Below are 21455 nucleotides of genomic sequence, written 5' to 3' on the forward strand. Positions count from 1 at the left end.
TGAAAGTAAAGTACGAAGAAAAAGTAGATTTTGTTGTATTGATTGATGTGATTGTCCTTTACAAGCCTTACGAGGCAGCTATTTATACCCTGTTAGAACCAATTTCCTAACCGACTAGGATCTATCTCTAAGTTTAAAAGATAACAAATATTTACAAACACATCTCGTATCGGAGTTGGTTACTATTTTTCTACGGGCCAATCTTCTTCTTTAGATAATCATCACCCTGGCCCACTTTAGGCCCACACTGGCCAAGCCGTTCTGGCTCCCAATCGGCCAGCACCCACTGACTTTGTCTGACAATCGGCCGAAACACTATAGCTCTAATCGGCCGATTCCCAACTGTAGCTCCTATCTCGCCGCATCGGCTGCCTTCTTTTCCCTTTGACGGCGATTCCAAACACGTGTCAAAATCCAGCATCAACAGATTCATCAAAAGTCACATCTACCATGATCTCAACACAACCAGAGGTTTTGTTGAAAATAAAATAGGCGTGTTTGTTAGTACCATAACCAAGTAGAAAACCTTCATCAACCTTTGATGCAAACTTTAAGGTTTTAGATTTTTTATTTAGAATAAAACATTTACTCCCAAAAACTCTAAAGTAATGCACCTTGGGCTTGTTACCGGTGATTATCTCGTAGGGTATCTTGCCCAAATACTTGTGGAGGTAGAGATGGTTGATGGCATGGGAAGCTGTGTTAATTGTTTCGGTCCAAAAGATATCCGGTGTCTTGTACTCACCAAGCATGGTTCTTGCGGCTTCAATCAAGGTTTGATTCTTCCTCTCCACAATGCCATTTTGTTGAGAAGTGTATGGAGCAGAGAATTCATGCTTGATCCCTTCTTCATCAAGAAATTCTTCAACATTGGTGTTGCGAAACTCCGAGCCATTGTCACTTCTTATCCTCTTGATCTTCAACTCATATTCATATTGAGCTCTTCTTATGAATTTCTTGACTATTTTCACTTTTATCTTGCAAAAAGAATACCCAAGTGAAACTGGAAAAATTATCAACAATAACAAGACCGTATTTATTATCGCCAATGCTAACGTAAGCAATGAGTCCAAATAAATCCATGTTTAGAAGTTTCAATGGTCTTAACATAGTTGTAGTGTTTTTGACGGGGTGTGGAGCACCAACTTGCTTTCGAACTTGACATGCGCTACATACCCTATCTTTTACAAAGACAATATTTGTTAGTCCTAGGATGTGATCGCCCTTTTGTAGTTTGGATAAGTTCCTCATCCCAATATGGGCTAGTCGGCGATGCCAAAGCCAACCCAAGTTAATTTTTGCCACTAAACAAGTCTTAGGCTCAATTCTATCTGTTGTGAAATCAACTAGATAGAGCTTGCCCTTCAAATGACCCATAAAAACAATAGAGAAATCCTCCCTTTTAAAGATGGTCACACCCTCATTAGTAAAGAGACAATTGTAGCCCTTCTCATAAAGCTGTGAGACGGACAACAAATTATATCCCAAAGATTCAACTAAATAAACATTAGAGAGAGTAGTCATCTGAGATAGCAATGTTACCCATTCTGATCACATCCCCTTTGCTATTGTCACCATAGACAATGCTTTCTTTAGGTGTGTCATAATGGTCTAGGGATGAAAACATATCCTTCTCCCCGGTCATATGATTTGAACATCTGCTATCAAGCAACCATGAAGTTCCACCGGAGGAGTAGGCCTACAAAACAAGTTAAGTTTGAAATTTAGGTACCCAAAAAGATTTGGATCCTTGTTGGTTAGATGGATATATCTTTGGAACCCACACACTCCTAAAGATAGCCTTTTTCGTGTAGGCACCAACGTATTTGACCACTATTTTACCATTGTGGTCCATTGTAACCATGTAGTTGGTTTTGGTAGTTGCATTGGCCGTTAGCTTGACTTAAGTTGTGTTGGTATTTGTTATGCCATGTGTCGTGTCCATCAAGTCACCAAGGTTTGCACCTTTGTTGAACTTGATGACTTCCTAACCATTCACCACCTTCCGGTCATTTACCTTGCTCCCCTTGTAGTGTCCAAGCCCGTCCATGTGCCTAGGATGCCTCCCATCGAATTACTTGATCTTAGGCTCGGGCTTGACATTGCCTTCATATCCTTGTGTCACTAGCATGTTCAATCTTTTTATTTGAACATCCCTTGCTTTGATTGATTCTTCTAGCTTAGCAATGTTAGCAACACAAGTATTTACATCAACTTTATAGCATCTTGAGCAACCTTCACTAGTGGAGGTATTGGAGTCAAGATTTGCCTTGGAATTGGCTTTGGAGCTTTCTCAAGGAGCACTATAGTTAACTTCAAGGTCTTTGTATTTGACCGTCAAGCGTGAGAAGCTTTCTTTAAGTTCACTATGAAGTGGCCTTTTGAGAAGCTAGAGATTCATTTGCCAAAGTGTGCTCCTTTGACATCCTCTTCAATAGCTAATTTTTCACTCTTAGCCTTTTCCTCAGCTAGAGCCTTCTCTAAAGCAAGGTTTCTCTCCTTTTCAAGGATGAGCAAGTCCTCTTGCCTATTGAGAGACTTTCTTTTTCTCCAATTTCTCCAAAAGCTTTTTAATTTCTTTATAGCCTTTCTTTCCAAATTCTTTTATCATGTTAGCTTTAAGCTTTTCTTCCTCATCATCCAACTCATTTTGCACATTACTAGATATAGAGGAGAAGATGGATGAGGGGGATGTAGTGTCTAGTACCTTCGTCCCCTTTGCTATGAGATACAATGGAGTGTCATCTTCAATGTCGGAGGTGTTATTGAAGAGTCTAGTTGGTGTAGTAGGCTTGAGTATGGCTAGAGTTGCCATACACTCTTTGTTGGATTTTTCATCACTAGAATTCCATTCTTGACTAATATTAGCTTGACCTTGATATTTCTTCTTGTAGTCTTTGCTCTTCTCCTTGAACCTTTTCTCCCCCAATTCTTTCTTTTTCTTGCAAGGACAATCGGCAATGAAGTGACCAACTTTCTTGCACTCATAGTATCTTCTTTGTGATGTCTTCTTTCTATCATCACCATTCTTCTTGAAAGCCTTCTTCTTTAAGAATTTCTTGTAGTTTCTAATGACAAATGCGGTCTCTTCATCGGTGCTTCCCTCTTCACTTGAGTCTTCCTTCTTTGACTTGAGAGCTTTGGGACTTGGCTCAATCATGACACTAGAGCTAGCATTGAGATCCATACTCTTGTTCATTCTCATGCTAAGAGATTTTGCCACATCTCTCTCAACCAATTCTTAATGCAATATTTCACCAAGAAGTTGATTGAGAGTTTTTATCTTGAAGCTTGGATCTCTTCTAATCATGGTGGCAAGAGTAGGATTCCTTGGAGTGAAAGCTCTAAGCATATTCTTTGTGACCTTGTGATCATCCCAATTCGTGCTTCCAAGAGATCTAATGTCCGATACAAGGAGCATTAGTCTATCAAACATTTGCCTCACGGTTTCTTCCTCAAGCATGATGAAATGCTCTAGTTCTCCGTGAATCAAGTCCATCTTTATTTCTCTTACTTGATCGATCCCCTCATGTACCTCCTTTAATGTGTCCCAAATTATCTTGGCAATTTCAACGGAACAAACTTTGTTGAATTCTTGAGCACATAGAGAGCCGATGATGACTCTTACAGCTTGAGCATTGCGGAAATAGTCTTGAGCTTGCTCGACCGTTGATATTCCATTCTTGGGCAGAGTCACACCTACAACCACAGCTTCCCAAATAGAAGGGTGAAGTCCATAGAGATGCATTTTCATGTCATATGCCCACTTGGGATAATCCGTCCCATCAAAGTAAGAAGGTTTTCCTAAGTGGACGGATTAAAATTGAGAAGAAGAATATTGAGATGATGCATGTGGGTAGTTAGGAGGAACTTAGTGATATCCGAAGAAGGGATGCTTGTCACTTTCTTCCTTGATCCTCTTCTTCATCAACTTGGTTGCTTTCTTCTTGTCGTTGTCAAGATTAGCAGATCAAGACTTAGACTAGTAAATTTCTTTTATGCGCGTAAGACTTCAGATGGTGGCGTGGGAGACACGGGGTTTAGACTGGTTCGGGCAAGGGAACGCCCTACGTCCAGTATCGGGAGCTGCTCGTGTTGCCCACGCGGGGTTCTGTAGTAGGGGTTACAGGAGTGCGAGAAAGGGAGCTGATCCCAGGTCTCTTGGGTGTGCACTGATGCTCTAGAGGGGTGTCGGTGTGTTCTGTTCGCTTGAGAGCGTCTGCTGTGCTTTGAGTTGTCTGAGGAGCCCCTCCTCTATCTCGGGCCCCCGATTCTCCTTTTATAGCGCAAGGAGGCCACCGGGGTTACAGGCGAGACCGGGTGTGAGGAGCAGTAAAAGAGATAAACATAGCTAGGTAAAATACAACACGAGGGGAGGGACCAAGTCCCCAGATCACCGACGTCCTCGCCGGCCTTCGGCCCTTGCCGGCACGTTTGCCGGAGGAGGGCGGCCGCCGTCGCGTCCCGTCGATGGTCTCCTCGGTGGCTGTCGTAGCCCGGCGCGATGATGGTGTTTCGTCGTGGCACCTGTGTCCATTGGGGGAGGCGGCGAATCCCGCCATCTTGCTAACGGTCCGCGGAAGGCGGACGTCGCGTCCCTGCCGCCGGACGCGCGGGGCGCGAGAACGGGCGAGGCCTGCTCCGGGCGGCGCAGGCCATGAGTGCCCTGTAGCGAATCAGAGGAGGTCGCAGCCACTGTAGCTTGTACTGTGTAGCCGCGCATTGGTACTTGTGACAGGTTGCGTCGGGGACGCGGATATCCTTCTTCCTGACAGAACTGCGGTGCATTTATGGCGAGATCGACAGGGGGACCCACGAGATCCGCGCCCGAGGCGGATACTTGTCTGGAGGGCCCGGGTAAGCCCGACCCCCTGTGCCCTGAGTCGGGCGAGGCGGAAACTTGCAGCGGGGGGTCGGGCGCTCCCGACCCCAGGCTTGCGGGTCGGGTGAGGCGGAGCTTGTTCTTCAAGGGGTCGGGGGCACGCGACCCTGGGACACGGGGTCGGGCGAGGCGGAGCGTGACTCTCGCCTCCCATGTTGGGCCAACGACAGTCGTTATTCCCTTAGGTGGGCTTGGGCCTTTATGTTTTGTTGTTTCCATGGGCTTCGAGAGGTCGTTAATATTTCCCCCCCAACGCTTCTCGATCTTAGCCTTCATCTTTTCTTTTCTTCTTTTCTTGGCCTCCAAGTCCTCACCCTCAAGTTCATCACTTGATCTCGAATCATCGCTTGAGCTTGCCACATGAATGGAGTGTGGTCGACCTCTTGAAAATTGACTAAAGGGGTCAGCGTTGCCTCCTCCAAGGCTTGGACTAGCACCAACAACGACAGTGGCTCAAGCGGCGGCTTATTCGGCGGCGGCAAGGCCATCCCCGCTATGAGACATCTTCAATCCCTTAGCGGTTAAGCCTTAATCAAGAGAATAGGCTTTGATACCAATTGAAAGGATCTTGTGATGCCTAGAGGGGGGTGAATAGGCTCACTTCAAATTTTTCCTGAAAAACTTCGCAGCGGTATTAGATATGTCGGAACTTCCGACACTGTGCCGGAACTTCCGACAGTAGAAAGTGCGCTGAACAAAATTCAAAATGAAACCTGAATCTACCAATTTTGCTTGAATCAAAAGACTATAAATGAAGTGTAGAGACTACTGCAGGTGATAAATATGCAAGGAACCACACAAATTTATAGATCGGCTTAAATCAAGCTTCTAGGTCAATATGAACACGAAGAACACAATAAGCACTAGAGACAAGGATTTTTTTTATCAAAGTTCACTTCCACAAAGAAAGCTACGTCTCCTTTGAGAGGCTCACAAATAGCCGGGTCCTCACTAACCTTTTACCTCTCTCAATCAACCACAAAGGAGGATCACTTACTATGAATCCACAAAGGATGGGTGATACAAACGTTCCCGAATGCACCACACAAAGAGGGTGCTCAAACGGACAATGCCTAGCCGTCTAGAAGCAAGCTTCAAGAGTAACAAACACGAATCGATGGCCGAAGATGCTTGGAGTGCTCTTGAGATTAATTTGTTGGACCTCACACTCAAATCCTCAAGACTCACACCTTCAACCTTGCTCTCACCCGATCCCTAGCTCAAACTCTCAAGGATTCAACTCAAAGGGGAGTGGGGGAGGAGTATTCAATGCTTGGGGGGTGTTTTAGCTCGAGTTGTTCAGCAGCAATGAATGGGGGGCTAAGGGGGTACTTATACCTGATCGTCCAAAATTAGCCATTACAGTACATTTATGTGCTTGTCGGAACTTCTGACGAAGTTAAATTAAAACAGTTGAGAGCTTCTCCTCGGAAGTTTCTGAATACTTCCAGCCGGTGTCGGAACTTTCGACCCCCTGTCGGAACTTCCGACGCTCACAGAAAATGTGAGAAAACAAGTGTACGAGTGAGTCGTGTCTCTCAATGGGTGGTTAGTATTTCAATTGAGCACTTTAGCATCTTCAAGCTATCCATCCGCATCCTCCTTGATAGTACGGCATTTCTATACTCAAATTCAAAATTAGAAATTATAGAAAAGTCTTCTTTTGAGCTCAACACCATTCTTTCTTTGAAATTTGGGGGTTCTTGAGATTCCTTTCATAACCTTTGCACTTATTTAGAATTAAAACCTGTTAATCACTTGATAAAATTATTAGTCCAATAACCATGCATGTCATCAACACCAAAACCCACTTAGGGGGCCAAATGCACGTTCACGGCCGCGATAGTTGGCGCCCTGATCCAGAGAGGTCGGCCGAGCGGCAAAAGGCTCGCCGAGTCATCTGTGGTGCCTAGCCCCTGAGCCTGGGAGCTGGCCGAGTCACGGAAGCACGCCGAGTCACCTCCCACATCCGATCCCCGAGCCTGGGAGGTCGACCGAGTGGTAGGAGGCACGCTAAGTAGTTTCTGAGCTGTAAAAAGACAATGCAAACATTATGTAGCATAATGTAGAATATTTAATGATTGAATAACTCGGAAGTTTGATTCATTGTACAAGTAAACTCTTGCGCATCCTACTCTTGTAGACCAGGTAATTTCCCCGAGTAGTTAGCCCGTTACATTTAAGCACCTGACCCTATCGGGGTGTTGCGAGCGGACTCAAGCATGCTTAGCAGGAAGTGACAGATGAGGGTCAGGCTTCACGGATTAAGGCGTGTGCTACCCGAGTACTTTAGCAACTATTAAGAGGGACGAACAAGCCGCAAAGCAGTTGAAACTGTGCAGAAAAGCACCAACATGAGCTGAGCACCCGTGTTGTGTAGCCCCCGACCGCCCGTGTAGTGGACAGACCAAGCTGTATAAGTAGTCGGAGTGCGACCAAGGTGGTCGGCGATAGTCACAGAGACACAGAGGAGCCGAGGCGGTCGGCGAAAGTCACGAAGACATGGAGGAGTCGAGACATACGGAAATATATGGAAGTTGTAAAATATTTAATTAAATATATGACTTAGCTTGATTCGTGGCCGAGTCGGAGAGTCAGCATCATGCCTGAGCAAGCAGCCGTCGGTGAACAGTTATTGATGAAGCCAATGTTAAGTCCGGGTGGTCGAAGTGGTCGGCAGTGTTGCCTACAGGAGCAACGGTGCATGGCGCAGTAGTCGCGGCCGTGGGACGTCGCTGCCGAGTCGTGCAGCTTAAAGCCGAGTCGATGGAGTGTCGTAGTTGCTGCCGACCTCATGATCCATGCACGGTTACAGATGTGGGTATCGCCTTAATCCTACAAGACGATTCGTAATCGAGCAAGGCTCCATCACGCTATGCATGTACGCACACGTTAGCTCTTAGGAATAATTAGACGCGTAAAAATATGTTGTGGCCGATTTGAGTGAAGAAAAGAACTAGAAATTGTGAAAGCGAAGATGTGCTCACTGTGACATATGTTCTTGTAGATGGGTTTTCCTTGGCCATATGCAGCAGCCATGCAGGTAGTCGTGGAGACAACACCGGCAGAACGGCCGGGGATGGACGATGAATCTGTCTGGACCCTTCGTGTGTTCATCAAGCCAACACAGATGGAGTCCTGGGCGATGGTCGGCTTGGCATAGACGAGTGCAACTTCAGAGCGCATGGTGGCCACCGCAACTCTCGCGCCAAGGCGACGCTGTGTGAAGCTGATGACGCTCGGTCATCGGGAGAGGATCCGCGCCCACGGATCCGATCTTTGAATGACTGCCATCAAATTCGCTGGGGAAGATCTCACGATCACCCCTACTTGGTGCGCCAGTTGTCAAATTTATAGGCCCGACAGTTCACCATGGGTTACCCAGGTGGTTGATTTGTAGGTGGAGGCGATTGCGAAACCAAGAACTCGAAGGTGATCGCGAGAACACAAGGGACATGAGAGTTTTAGACAGGTTCGGACCTCTGAAGAGTAATACCATACGTCCTGTATGCTGGTGGTTTGTATTCCTTTACGCTGGTGCGTGAAATCTAGGGATGAGGTCTCCTGCCCTCGGGAGGCTTCCTTGGCCGTCTTATACAGGCTGACAACTTAGGGTTACAAGTCGGTTTGAATCTAATCTACTTGGTAGTTAAATGGAAGGTGATCTGAGTCTGAGTACAATACGCATCCCGTAATATCTGGACTAATTTGAATCGTCCGATCTGCTTGGCGTGTACTCCAAGCATCTTCATGCCCTTAACCCGCGCGTTCTGATTGGGCAGGTCCACTTGTTAGGTCCGGTCAATATCCTGATCGGTAGGGATTCATGGGTATCCATATCCTAAGGAGTCCTCGAAAGGCAGGTGGAGATAGAGTTGTTGAAGCCATCGAGTTCGTCTTCACCCCCGCCGAACGAAGGCATGTTTCGCATGCCACCTCTCGCCGGTCACTCGCGCGCCACCCTGTCCTCGACGGAACGACCGCGCGCGGCTGCCGAACTCTCTCTGCTCCAAAAAACGAGCCGTTTGTCCATCCATGTACCGCTACTTAGGGCCTGTTTGGCAACAAGGTGTTAAAGTTTAACACCCGTCACATCGGATGTTTGGATGCTAATTAGGAGTATTAAACATAGGCTAATTACAAAACTAATTGCACAGATGGAGTGTAATTCGTGAGACGAATCTATTAAACCTAATTAGTTCATGATTTGACAATGTGGTGCTACAGACATTGTCAAATCATGAACTAATTAGGTTTAATAGATTCGTCTCGCGAATTAGCACAGGGTTCTGTAATTAGTTTTATAATTAGCTCATATTTAGTTTTCCTAATTAGCATCCGAACATCCGATGTAACACTGTTAAAGTTTAACACCTCGTATCCAAACATCCTTAGACTTTTTTTTTCCTTATGTGAGAGAGCTACGTGTGCCCACGGATGTGGAAATATGCTAGCCCTGCCAGCTTTGTTCACACGTACCCGAAAGCGGCCCTGGACACTTGGGCCAATGGGGAGGCTCCACGAGGAGACGGCACGTAACGATCGGCGACAGCGACGGGTCCCTGATGCATATCCCCATACCCCAGCACGGCAGCAGCGGGCAGTCAACAGCCAGCCAGCGGGGGCCAAGCAAGCGAGAATCCTTTCTTCCCGGCTTTTTATGATCGGCGACGAAATTTCTTTTTCACTTTTTCGAGAAACCGAGCAGTAATTGCCGGGTTGAAGGCGCATTTTCACTGCTCCACCACCGTTGACGCCACGCCTCCGAGTGAAAGCCCTGCTCGGTTTCTTCCTTCCTTCACGCAGACGAAAGGAGGTGGCTGCGGCGGGCAGACAGCGACGGGTAATGGCGTCGTCCGTGCTCGGCCGGCCGGGTGACAGGTGTCGACGGATCCGGCAAGGAATGCCGTGGCACCACCTGACAAGTCACCCCGGGGGGCGTGAGGTGATCGGTAGTCGTCAATGATTGATTGGACGCTGGACCAGCGCCTTTGGTTTGGTGTGGGCGACGACGGTCCCCCAGGGAAAATGGTCACCCTGCATCGCGCACACCACCGTGCTGCCGGCTGATGATTCGTCGAGAGAGACCACGGGGTCTCGGTCCCCGTCAAACGTCCAAGTTCCCGGCGGCCCCGTCGCTCGCCGCTGGCTCAGACGTGGCGGCCATGGCCGGAGGAAACTCCGATCATTCGGTCGCGTGATCAGCTGATCAAACGGCGCCCACACGCCAACAAATATCTCGAGCAGGCGGTATAACCTGTAGACGGCCCTAGGATGGGCATATAATCAAAATCGAAGAACCGATAAAATAACTAGGATGAAATTTTCGATCTCCATTTTCAACTAACCAATTTCAATCCCTCTAAACAGTCCACTAATCTAAGTTTAAAGAGCCACATCAAAAAAACACACTACAGCAGTCTTTATACTTAGCTCCCTATTTTGGGAAGGCCTCTAAATTCCCCCCTCCCCCCTCCATTCCTAGGGTTCTAGGGAGCCCTCTATCCAAGGAAGCTATTGCTGGAGTTGGAAATATTTTTGCGATCTAGAAAAATAGAGAACATTCCAATTTTTTTTGAAAAAGGAGAACATTCCGTTTGATCTTTAGGGGTTTTAGTTTGAGGGTTATTATTGGGTTGCTCTCACCCCACCCCCAGACCACCCATCCTGACTTCTTGCCCCGATTCTCACTCAGCAGCCGTCTCAATCCCTAGACGTGGTAGCGGCTCCTGCAAGGTTCTCTAACTCTAGAACAAATCAGTCGTGGTGGCCCAACATCGGCGACTGCGCACTCCTCTACTTGTTCACTTCCCAGGCCCTACTCCTTTCAGCGGTCTGCATCCACCCTACCCGGTGCTTAGAGGATGGCGACACCTCCTCCTCCACTTAGCATAGAGGATGGAGAAGGGTGCGCCGATGACAATGATGTGCTAAGGACGGCCTTGGTTTGCTTTTGTAGTTCTGTTTTTTCTTCCTCTCGTCCTCCTGCACGCATCCGATTTGTGTTGATTTGTATTTTGTTATCCAATCAATAGTATGAGTTTTGATTTAAGTCTGTTTCTTTGTTAAACAGCTGTTAGAGTAGCTCGATTAGCTTGGTCATGACTCATGACTGAAGATCAGACTTAACTAACCAAAACGAATTGCTCGGTCATCATATCTCTCACGATATCATTTCGGTCTTTTGGTTTTGTATATAGCCTAGTTTTAAAAAAGATAGGGCAACTAATCGGTTCAGTTTCATCATTTCATCATCTAACCGAATGCCCGTCCATCTCCGGCCGTATGTACGCACCTTATCTCGGTTCAGTTTCACCTTTCCGTCCGCCCGCATGCGGACTGTGGAGCCCTCGGTTGGACCAGGGACCCGGCACGACCTAACAGCTCAACCGCTCGACCAGCACCCAGCCTTCCATTATCCCATCCTCCTCCTCGGCTCCCTCCTGCTCGTGTTGTGCGTGTGCCCATCCGATTGGACGGTTCGTTCTTACCCCCCGAGAGCCTCTTTTTCGTGCACTCGTATGTACGCACGTATCGTCGCGACCCACGTACGCGTCGCGCTCGGCGCCCGTGACCCTGTCGTGCTCGTGTGTGCGTATCGGATCAGCGCCCTGCCTCTACCAGCTACGCAAACGCTACCACCCCCGGGCGCTCCCGGCGAGCGACACACGGCAGCGGCCGGCGTAAAGCTACCGGTGGCGCACGGAAAGCAAGGGACACCGCTGCGGCTGCGCCGCGGGGGAAAGCCGTTCCAGAACGACGCGACGCGAGCCTCCTTTTTTCTCGGTCTCGCGTCCGACGTGGACAAGTGGCGGGGCGCCATTGGCCCGCGTGGGGTTGTGGGCCCCGGGTCCCTGGAAAGATGCGAACTCGGACTTTGGCTGGCGACCCTCTCTCCTCCTCCTCCGTCCCCACAGGATGCGACGCAACGTGTCAGGCGCTGCGCGCTAGAGGGCGGAAAGAGTTTGGGGAGTGGGGAGATCTGGTAGGGCCGTAGGGGGCACCACGTAGGGTTACCCAGCACTCCAGCAGAGCGCTCGAGGTGAGGTGACACGTGGTCCCGGGGTATTATTTGGGCTGTCAGGGTTATACGGCAGCCGGCAGGTGCTACGGCTCACCCATCCCCCGAATGACCTCGAGCGATCAACGTCGCGAGATATCCCGAGATCTTTGAATATTCTTGCGGGCACGGGGAAAGAAACTTAAGGGCACGTAACGATGTATAAGGGGTGTTCGGTTACTTTTGCTTATTTTTAGCACGTGTCACATCGAATGTTTAGATACTAATTAGGAGTATTAAACGTAGACTATTTATAAAACCCATTGCATAAGTGGAGGCTAAACGGCGAGACGAATCTATTAAACCTAATTAAGCTTAATTAATCCATCATTAGCAAATATTTACTACAGCAATACATTGTTAAATCATGGACTAATTAGGCTTAATAGATTCGTCTCGCCGTTTAGCCTCCACCTATGTAATGGGTTTTGTAAATAGTCTACGTTTAATACTTCTAATTAGGTTTAATACTTCTAATTAGTATCTAAACACGGGTGCTAAAAATAAGCAAGGAAACCAAACCAGGCCTAACTTATAGACATCTATGATAATGTTACACCATATAAATACAGCTAAATAGACAGTGTTGTCTGTATGATGATGTCACACCACATAAATACAGCCTATTGGTTGTTTAGTTGTCTGTTACTCCTCCATCCCAAATTATAAGTCATTCCAAGAATCTTGGAGAGTCAAAGCATCTCAAGTTTGACCAAAATTATAGAGAAAATTATAAAGATTTATGACATCAAATAGGTATACTATGAAAATATAATTGATGAAGAATCTAATGATACTTAGATGACATCATAAATGTTATTATATTATCATATAAATTTGGTAAAACTTGAGATACTTTGATTCTCCAGGATTCTTGGAATGACTTATAATTTGGGATGGATGAGTAATTCTTTAATGCTTGCTAATTCTTTAATATAGTCATGATCGAAACTTGGATCCGAGCACGCCCGCAGCAGGATTCGTTGGCGATTGGGTCTTGGAGTGCGAGCCCTCGCCGTCGGCTCACGTCTCCTTGCCATACGAGGGTGTTTTGTAAAGAATGAAAAATTACAGGATGCAGACAATACTCGGCGACATGTTGTACACGCCCTTATGTTGAAAAATTGGCATATGGCTCTTGAAATTTGAGAATGGTTCTTATTTATTTGTTTGATTTTACGACATTGGTTAAGGAGTACAACAACGGGTGACGTCACCCGTATGAAAATATCTAGCTTGTGCTTTTTGTTAAGGATGCGATTTGACGTTTTGTAGAGCTATTTGGTATATTTTAAATGTGTGGAAGCGGGATGACTGAATGTAGTGATTCTAAAAAGAAGAATGTTTGGTTGGCCGCATGGCAGATCCATTAATCCTACATGCAATACATGTATGGAAATCTCTTGTTACTTGAATGAGGTGATGCGGAGACTCCCAAGAAACCGACGCGTGGGCTAGTACGAGATGTATTGCATCCACCAAGATAGAAGAGGTTTTTTTATTTTAACCTTTTTTAATCTAAAATTTTATAAATAATCCCTCCCGATATATATTTTCAAGAAATAGCTCTTTTGGTCACGTCAAGCTTTATGACGTGACTAATAATTTGAGTCACACCACATGCAATGGCGTGACCAATATACCACAATGGTATAAACTAAGTACAACGTGAAGCTGATGTGACGAGTTAGTCACGCTAAACCATCTGCGCGTGACTAAAAGCACAGTCACGCCAGACAAGACGGTGTGACCAGCTCTTTGAGCTGCTAGCTGCCTGCCTGCACTCCTAAGTGCATAAAAATACATATCACTTTGCCTATTTCGTTCCTCCATTTTAATTAGCTAATGGCTTTCTAAATTTGCTAAACTCAACAAGTATATTCTATACAGTGCATACGTTCCATTTTAAGTGTCACTCCAAAACATGGTGCGGAAATTTGGAAATCCAATTTCTAAATAGGCTAAGTGTTATTAGTTGTACCTATAGAGATCAAAACTAAGTGACGGAAACTTCGATTTAGTTATCCATCCATGCTCCACGGCTCTAGTGCACGTTGTTTGTGTCATCTGTAGACATCCCACAGTATTTGTTTGGTTTTTTCTTTTATCTTTTTGAGGGATTTTTTTGTGTTCTTAACTCGGAAGGAAATCATATTTATTACTTGTGAATCGTAATTAAGAGTTGAAGTGGATTAAGTTGGTATGAATGATCTTTCTGAATTGTGATTTGTTAGCGTGAATCATACATGTATTTGAACGGTCTGGTTCGTACTGGGAAACAAAATTGATGTGGCCGAGTTGGACTGAGCCAAGCCAAACTAGCTTTTTTTTTTGCTCGTTTCGTTAACGAGCCGAACGGAGCTAGCTCGTTTAGACAACAAGCAGCATCGAGTTGAGCCGAGCTGGCTCGTTAACCAACCCCATATCCAGACGCATGCTGCACATACGCGTATGTCAAGCAAACATCATCCAAGCTCTCGCTATCTTTCTCAGGTGATGGCTACAGTTTAGGCAGCAGATTGGATTCCTTGAGCTTGAGTGCGTGAGAGGCTTACAACGGGGTGCTCGTAAGCGTGCATGGTTGTGTTGTGTTGTGTGTGTGTCCGTGGCGACTATCCCGTCTGTCAACCTCTGTCGCGGGGGAAAGGGCGCGCGATGTGCACCCCTTCACGCACGAGAGTTGGCATGCTACTGCTCGGTTAACAGCCGCTGCCATGCGGTTGGGGCTGCACTTCCCAACCTCCCGCCAAGAGGTCGGGTAGCCTTCTCTAGCCGGTGCTCGTACCGGGACCCCCTGTGGCCCGCTTCCTAGACGTCGGCTGGTGTTGGGGCGGGCGAGACTGTACCGCCTAACCCTTGACGCGGACACGTCGGGGGTGCAGGTGCGCCAAGGTCACGCTCCTAGCGCGTCGTACCGGTCCTAATGGCTCCCCTCCTCGAGGCCGCGTGGGACCGGTCCTTTGGGTGAGACGTCAAAGGGAGGTCGGAGGGGTGCCACGTGTCCCATCCATCCCTGAGGTCGGAGAGTGGGCCGTCAGAGTCGCTCCCTTAGGGGTACCCGTGACACAGGTACCTGTCACAGTGACATGCGGGTCCCACCTCCATTATTTATGGAAGATGTAGGTTAAATTCTTGCATGAGCACTAAGATATTAAGACCCCTTCTGGAAATCTTCATAATTATGTGTGTTAGTTTCTCTGAATCAGCAGTTCTCTGAATCACTAGCTATAAAAACATTAACTCAAAATAATATCAAAGCAATAATTTACTATGACATGACGATGACGCTATCGTCACAGGGTCTCCGCAAAATAAAGTCACCAATAACTCATATTATCGACCCACATTATATCTACGCTAGCTCCATATTGTATATGGATGATAATAACCAACGCAGCTTAACCGGAGGGTACGTGCCAACCTTATTTCTTGTCTTCTTTTGTTTTCACGAAGTAAGCTCATGATTAAAATCGTTAGTATCGGTAAACTCCTTTCTAAGACCGGTAAACTCCTTTCTAAGACCCCTCAATTTTAGACAGACCTGGAGTTCATCTGTACACCATGTTTTAGAGTGAAAACACGTAAAATGGAATATGTACACTATATATATTATACTTGCCTAGTTTGAAGAATTTAAAAGGTCATTAGCTAGTTAAAACAGAGAACTGAATAAGGCTATATGAACTGAAATTTTGTGCACTTGAACAAGCCAGCAACCTGGCTGTTGCTTGTCACGTTAGCGCCACCTCACCTGGACATGTCCGCCATGTGGAAATCGTCCGCGCCACGTGGAAATCAATTTTATGTTACACCAACGTGGCATTTTAGTCATGCTGTTGTATGTGGCATGACTCAAACATTTGTCGCACTATAAAGTTTGGTGTGATCAAAAGAGCTACTTCTTGGAAATATAGATCGGAAGGGTTAAAATTAAAAAAAATCAAGATAGAATGGGTGCCGAAGCTCATTTTGAGTGTATCCACCAGGCTAGATTGAGGACGTACTCCTATTTTTGCATTCGTATGTGCAGGCTGAATACATCCGATAGAATAGATGTAACCAAACCAAAAAGATCTTAATAAACTCACGCAAGCATAAAACATATCCCTCCGTCGTACAAAGAATGCAAGAGAAAGTTTAGAGTGCTCGAAAAAAAATGAGAACCGTCCATATGGTGAAATCCAACGGTGGAAACAAAGTAAGTGCCATGAATTACCAAAAGAGAAGTACCAAGAAGTACCAATTTGGTGGGACCGAGTACAAAAATAGTGAGAAATTACTATGATGCCCTTTTAATTATGTGTAAATCTATTTTTTGTAAGAAGGATAAGAAAGCAAAGTAACTTGTACTTTTAAAGCATTGTAACAAAGCTCAAAAATGCAATAATTATAGCATTAAAAATTGTCTCAAAAATATTGCAATTTTGGCTTTACGGCTTAGCTTGATGGGACCTATCTCATTTTAAGCCACGTGTGGTTGCTTCATCTGATTGGTCTAATTGTGTTGGTTTCTCTAACAAAGTACATGTGCGCTATTAATTGGAGCCGGAACCAAACACTCGTGGCAACTAACCATAGTTATTTAGGGGCACCTAAGTTATCTAACTTCTGCACTAATTTGTTTGGAAAATTCTAGAGTCGCATTCTTTTTTAGAATGAGGGAGGAAGAAAAGAGCGAGGGATGTCCAACTTATGTACGGTTCAGGCGCATAAACCAGATACTTATCAAGTAATGAGATTATAAACAACTATGGGGTGTTTGGGAGAGGGGTGCTAAACTTTAGCACCCCACTTTAGTCCATTTTAGTCACTTGTGCTCCCAAACAGGTGAGCTAAGGTTAATCCCAGTGGGGGTTTCATAGAGGTTTCATGCACATTAAATACAGTGACACATCAGCATATGTGATGACATAGCATGATAGTTATGAAGTGAGAGAGGGAAGGAGTTTCATCAGGATGAAACTGTGTATACACTGTTTCCAAGACTATGAAACTTGCATTGGGGGCTATAGAGTTTCATTTCATCTAACCATATCCAATCACATGCCTCACAATTAAATGTCATGGTCATCCTATGAAATCGTGAAATGAAACTATGCACTAGGACTCTCTGTTTCATTCATGAGAATACACCTCATGGGATGATGTGGCATCTTTGAAAACAGTGCGATGAAACCTTGCACTGGGACTAGCCTAAAACTGGTGGACTAAATTTTAGTCCTCATTAATCCCTTAGTCACTTCGGGGTAGCTAAAATGGACTAAATGGACTAAAAAGTGATCCCCCCGGACCACTTTCCCCCTACCCCCCTCCCCTCTCTCTCCTCCCCTCAATCTCTCTCTCTCTCCCCGCTCCTTCGCCCGAACCGCCGCCTCCACCTCGCCTGCCGCCTCCGCCTCGCCGCCACCGCCACCGCCGCCGCCGCCGCCGCCTCCGGCCGGCCCCGCCCGCCCCCGCGACCTCAGCGCTGGCCCCGCCCGCCCCCGCGGCCTCCGCCCCACCCCGGAGATCCGCTTGTGGTCCCACCGCACGGCTTCTGCGACGGCCTGCGCGCGGCTGTCGGCGAGGGCCTGGGCCCTGCGGAGCTTGGCGCGAAGGGCGGCAGCCGCGGCCGTGAGCGGCGTCGCGGACTGCGAGAGCATCCATGGTGCGACGAGAGGAACAGGTGGTGCTCCTGCGTATGAGAGGGTTCAGGGTCTTAAGGAAGGCTATGGCCGTGCATCCTCCAGCCCCGGGCGCGGGGAGCCTTCGCCGCCGCTGCCGCCCGAGTACTACGGCCCGAGGGCAGCCGCTGCATCACCTCCGCGTACATGGTCGCCTCCGCGTCCTCCACGCCGTGCATCACCTCGCCACCGTCGCGGCGCTGGCCGGTGTCCTGGAGGGGCGGCTATGCAGGGGTAAAAGGGTCATTTGGCATAGCATGTGCTAAACTTTAGCATCCCTCCCAAACACCCCCAAAGGCTAAAGTTTAGCACTCTTTTTGAGAGGGCTAAAATTGAACTAAATTTTAGCACCCTCCTTTCAAACAGGGCCTATGCTTTTTTTTACTTGGAGGGCAATAAATGCACGGAGTTGTCTTCCAAAAGAACTCTACAAATTCTCCCAAAATACATAGAAAAGCTTACCACCACCATAGACAGTATATCTAAAACTATGTTGCAAACGCACCAACCTCTCATTCTTTAAAAAAAAACCCTCAATGCTGAACGGGAAGAATTATGCTACATACGTGTACGCCGTGTACGTACTCTACCAGAAAAGACGGGAGGAATCCGTACCCCTCCAAGTGTCAGGCTCCTCGTGAAAATCGACCTCTGGAAGACCGGTAGCCTGGAGTCCACTGGCAAACCGGCAGGAAGTGGTCACGCGTCACAGCGATCCACATGCGGGCGAGTGGGAGCGCAACAGGTGTGCCCGGGGTGGCGTGAAGGTAGCAGAAACCAGGGGGGCGCGTGGATGCGACAAATAATATCAAGCGCCACGCGGACCCTCCCCAGCGGCGTGACGGGGGAGACCTGCCCGACACGGCGCGGCCCCCCGGCCAATCCCCTCCTCCCACCTCGCCGCTTCCTCCTCCTCCCCCTTTCTCTTCTCTTCGCTTCTTTCCTCCTCTTTCTCTCTCTCTCCCTCCCCACGCGCGCGCGCACACCACCATTCCACCCCCACCTCCCTCCTCTCCACCCACCCCACCTCACCTCACCTCACCGAGGCTATAGCCGTACCCTTACTCCTCGCCCTCCTACCCCGAAGCCCGCAGCCACTTCCTGCGGCCGCTCGCGTCTTGGGGGCGGCGTGGTGTGTACTGTGTAGAGCTCTATCTATCTCTCGTGGTGACTGGTGGTTCTTCGGCGGCGCGGTGGGCGGGGGGAAGCGTGGTTCGGGGGAGGAGTACTTTTTTTTCGCTGTGATTCTGTGATGGCGGCGGCGGCGGCGATCTGCGTGGAGGACGAGGCGTCGTGCGCCGCGGCGGAATGCGCGGGGATCGAGAAGCTGGATCTCGCCGGCGGCGGCGGCGGGGCCGACGGCAGGGCCGGGGCCGCGGGCGGCAAGAGGAGCGTGTACCTCATGGACTGCGCGCCGGTCTGGGGCTGCGCGTCCACGCGCGGCCGCAGCGCCGAGATGGAGGACGCCTGCGCGGCGGCGCCGCGGTTTGCGGACGTGCCGGTGCGCCTGCTTGCCAGCCGCCGGGACCTCGACGGCCTGGGCCTCGACGCCGACGCGCTCAGGCTGCCCGCGCACCTGTTCGGCGTCTTCGACGGCCACGGCGGCGCCGAGGTACCCGGGCGTGGGAACTCTTAAGAACGCACTCGATCGGCTCGCCGCCCGACGCTTGCCTGCCCCATGATTTGACAATTCGCCGCTTCGTGTTGCTGTGTAGGTGGCGAATTACTGCCGGGAAAGGCTCCAGGTGCTCTTGAGCCAGGAGCTGGGGCTGCTCGGCGATGATTTGGGGGAAGTGGGCGAGGCGGACATGAAGGAGCACTGGGACGAGCTGTTCCGCAAATGTTTCCAGAGGGTAGATGACGAGGTGTCAGGGCGGGCGAGCAGGCTCGTCGGTGGTGTCCAGGAGTCCAGGCCAGTTGCCGCGGAGAACGTGGGATCCACGGCGGTTGTCGCGGTCGTGTGCTCATCTCATCTTGTGGTCGCAAACTGTGGAGATTCACGTGTTGTGCTCTGCCGAGGGAAGGAGCCGGTGGCGTTGTCCATTGATCACAAGGTGAGGTCTTTTGTTGAGTCTTGAGATCCATCCAGGGCTCTTGTGACTGACACTTGCTGTTTCAGCCTGACAGAAAGGATGAGCGAGCGAGGATCGAGGCCCTGGGAGGCAAGGTCATCCAATGGAACGGTTACCGGGTGTCCGGTATACTTGCTATGTCGCGATCAATAGGTATGAATGCTCATTCATGTGCTTGATTTAGGTAGAATAACCTGTTCCTTATTCAAGTGAGCTGGAAATTATGGGTTTTGCAACATTAGAATTTACAAAGCTTTGTAAGATCAACTCTAAGCAACTAGTTGATGTTGGTATTAATTTTGCGGTATGTAGAATCTTAAGATCATGCAATTTGATGTCACAACTTCCTGGTTGTTATTGTTGTTTATGGTAGGCAAGCATATTGATGAATCAAATGGAGTATTATTTCATATTGACCTAGGCAAATTTTACTCTTGCCATTTTGTTGAAAGACTCTGTTGAACTAAAGGTGATTGTTGCCAGTGTGACGGGCATTTTGTAAGATGAGAAATTTCTGTCCGCCATTATTTCCATTTACCATGCTATAGTTGTAAAAATAATGCTTATCATCGATTTGGGTTGAACAGCTTGTCTCTATCCGAGATAGGAAGCATGTTAGACTTGATACTCTCGTGAAATTATGTAATGGAATTTGACTGCCTGGATATTGGCTCTAATGCTATCAATGAAGTTATAAAACGAACTTAAATATATTTCTATGCTAGAACTCAGAATGCAGATGTGATTAGGAAAAGCAGTTGCTTCTCCAAAGTAGAAAAGCCATCTTTTATCGACACCACAAAGGTACCTTATGTCATGATTCATGCAAGTGGCTGCAGCTTGGACCATTGTTAACAACGGGCCTTGGTTGGACTTGTTCACATTCTCACCCTACTCAAATCAGCTTCGCTATTGCGTTTAACATTTGGACAATATTGTTCCTCCAATTTCACCTGAAAATTTAGTTGAACCAACAGTTCGGCTGATTCTCTGTGTGTTGGATAGCACTTGTCCCATTTTTGTGTTACCTGCTAACGTGGACATGGAAACCCTTGTTGCAGGGGATCGATATTTGAAACCGTTCGTCATTCCAAAACCAGAAGTTACGGTCATTCCTAGGGCGAAAGACGACGACTGTCTCGTTCTTGCAAGTGATGGGCTGTGGGACGTTGTGTCGAATGAAGAGGCATGCAAAGTTGCGCGGCGACAAATCCAATTGTGGCACAAGAACAATGGTGTTACAACATCATTGTGTGATGAGGGTGATGAATCCACTGATCCTGCTGCGCAATCCGCTGCTGATTATCTTATGAGGCTCGCACTGAAGAAGGGGACCGAGGACAATATCACTGTCATTGTGGTTGACTTGAAACCTCGGAAGAAGCTCAAGAACAACTCATAACAAGAGCTGGATTCATCAAGAGTAGCTAACCTTGATATGTCCGAAGAGTTCATACTGCTAGTTGGTCGTCCACGTGAGACTTGACCCACAGTTTTTTTCCGTTGGGCCTCAAGAATTGTACATGTATATGCTAGATGCATTTTCCATCTAGGGGGCAATGATGTTTACCCCCATGCTGAATTCTGGTGGCTACAATGTTCTTCAGTCATCTTCTACCTTGAGCCCTGGCACTTTTAGTATACTCCCTGTAATGCTGTATGATAGTCGAACTTGTAAAGAGCGAAGCGGCTGAGACGGTCACTGAAATTAACATATTGTTACCTTTATGATTCAAGGCCTCTTACTCAACTGGTTGTATCAAGTGAAGTTTTGTATT

The 21455-nt window shown here is 47.7% G+C and overlaps 1 protein-coding gene across 1 annotated transcript; it reads left to right on the top strand.

Annotated features, from left to right (window-relative positions):
• Window positions 1-18451: 18451 nt before the first annotated feature.
• Window positions 18452-21413, top strand: LOC117848581 (protein phosphatase 2C 50). The gene is made up of 4 exons (XM_034730037.2): window positions 18452-19217; window positions 19321-19659; window positions 19725-19830; window positions 20739-21413. Exons 1-4 carry the CDS (start codon window positions 18858-18860, stop codon window positions 21077-21079), a joined length of 1146 nt encoding a protein of 381 aa, XP_034585928.1. The 5' UTR covers window positions 18452-18857; the 3' UTR covers window positions 21080-21413.
• Window positions 21414-21455: the final 42 nt, after the last annotated feature.

Source organism: Setaria viridis, chromosome 3 (genome assembly GCF_005286985.2).
Source record: "Setaria viridis chromosome 3, Setaria_viridis_v4.0, whole genome shotgun sequence".
Taxonomy (NCBI): domain Eukaryota; kingdom Viridiplantae; phylum Streptophyta; class Magnoliopsida; order Poales; family Poaceae; genus Setaria; species Setaria viridis.

Bases quoted from the DNA above. Each gene is read 5' to 3' on its own strand.
- LOC117848581 (XM_034730037.2), top strand. From the start codon at position 18,858: ATGGCGGCGGCGGCGGCGATCTGCGTGGAGGACGAGGCGTCGTGCGCC. The intron at 19,218-19,320 runs GTACCCGGGCGT...GTTGCTGTGTAG, and splicing joins ACGGCCACGGCGGCGCCGAG to GTGGCGAATTACTGCCGGGA. The intron at 19,831-20,738 runs GTATGAATGCTC...CCCTTGTTGCAG, and splicing joins TGCTATGTCGCGATCAATAG to GGGATCGATATTTGAAACCG.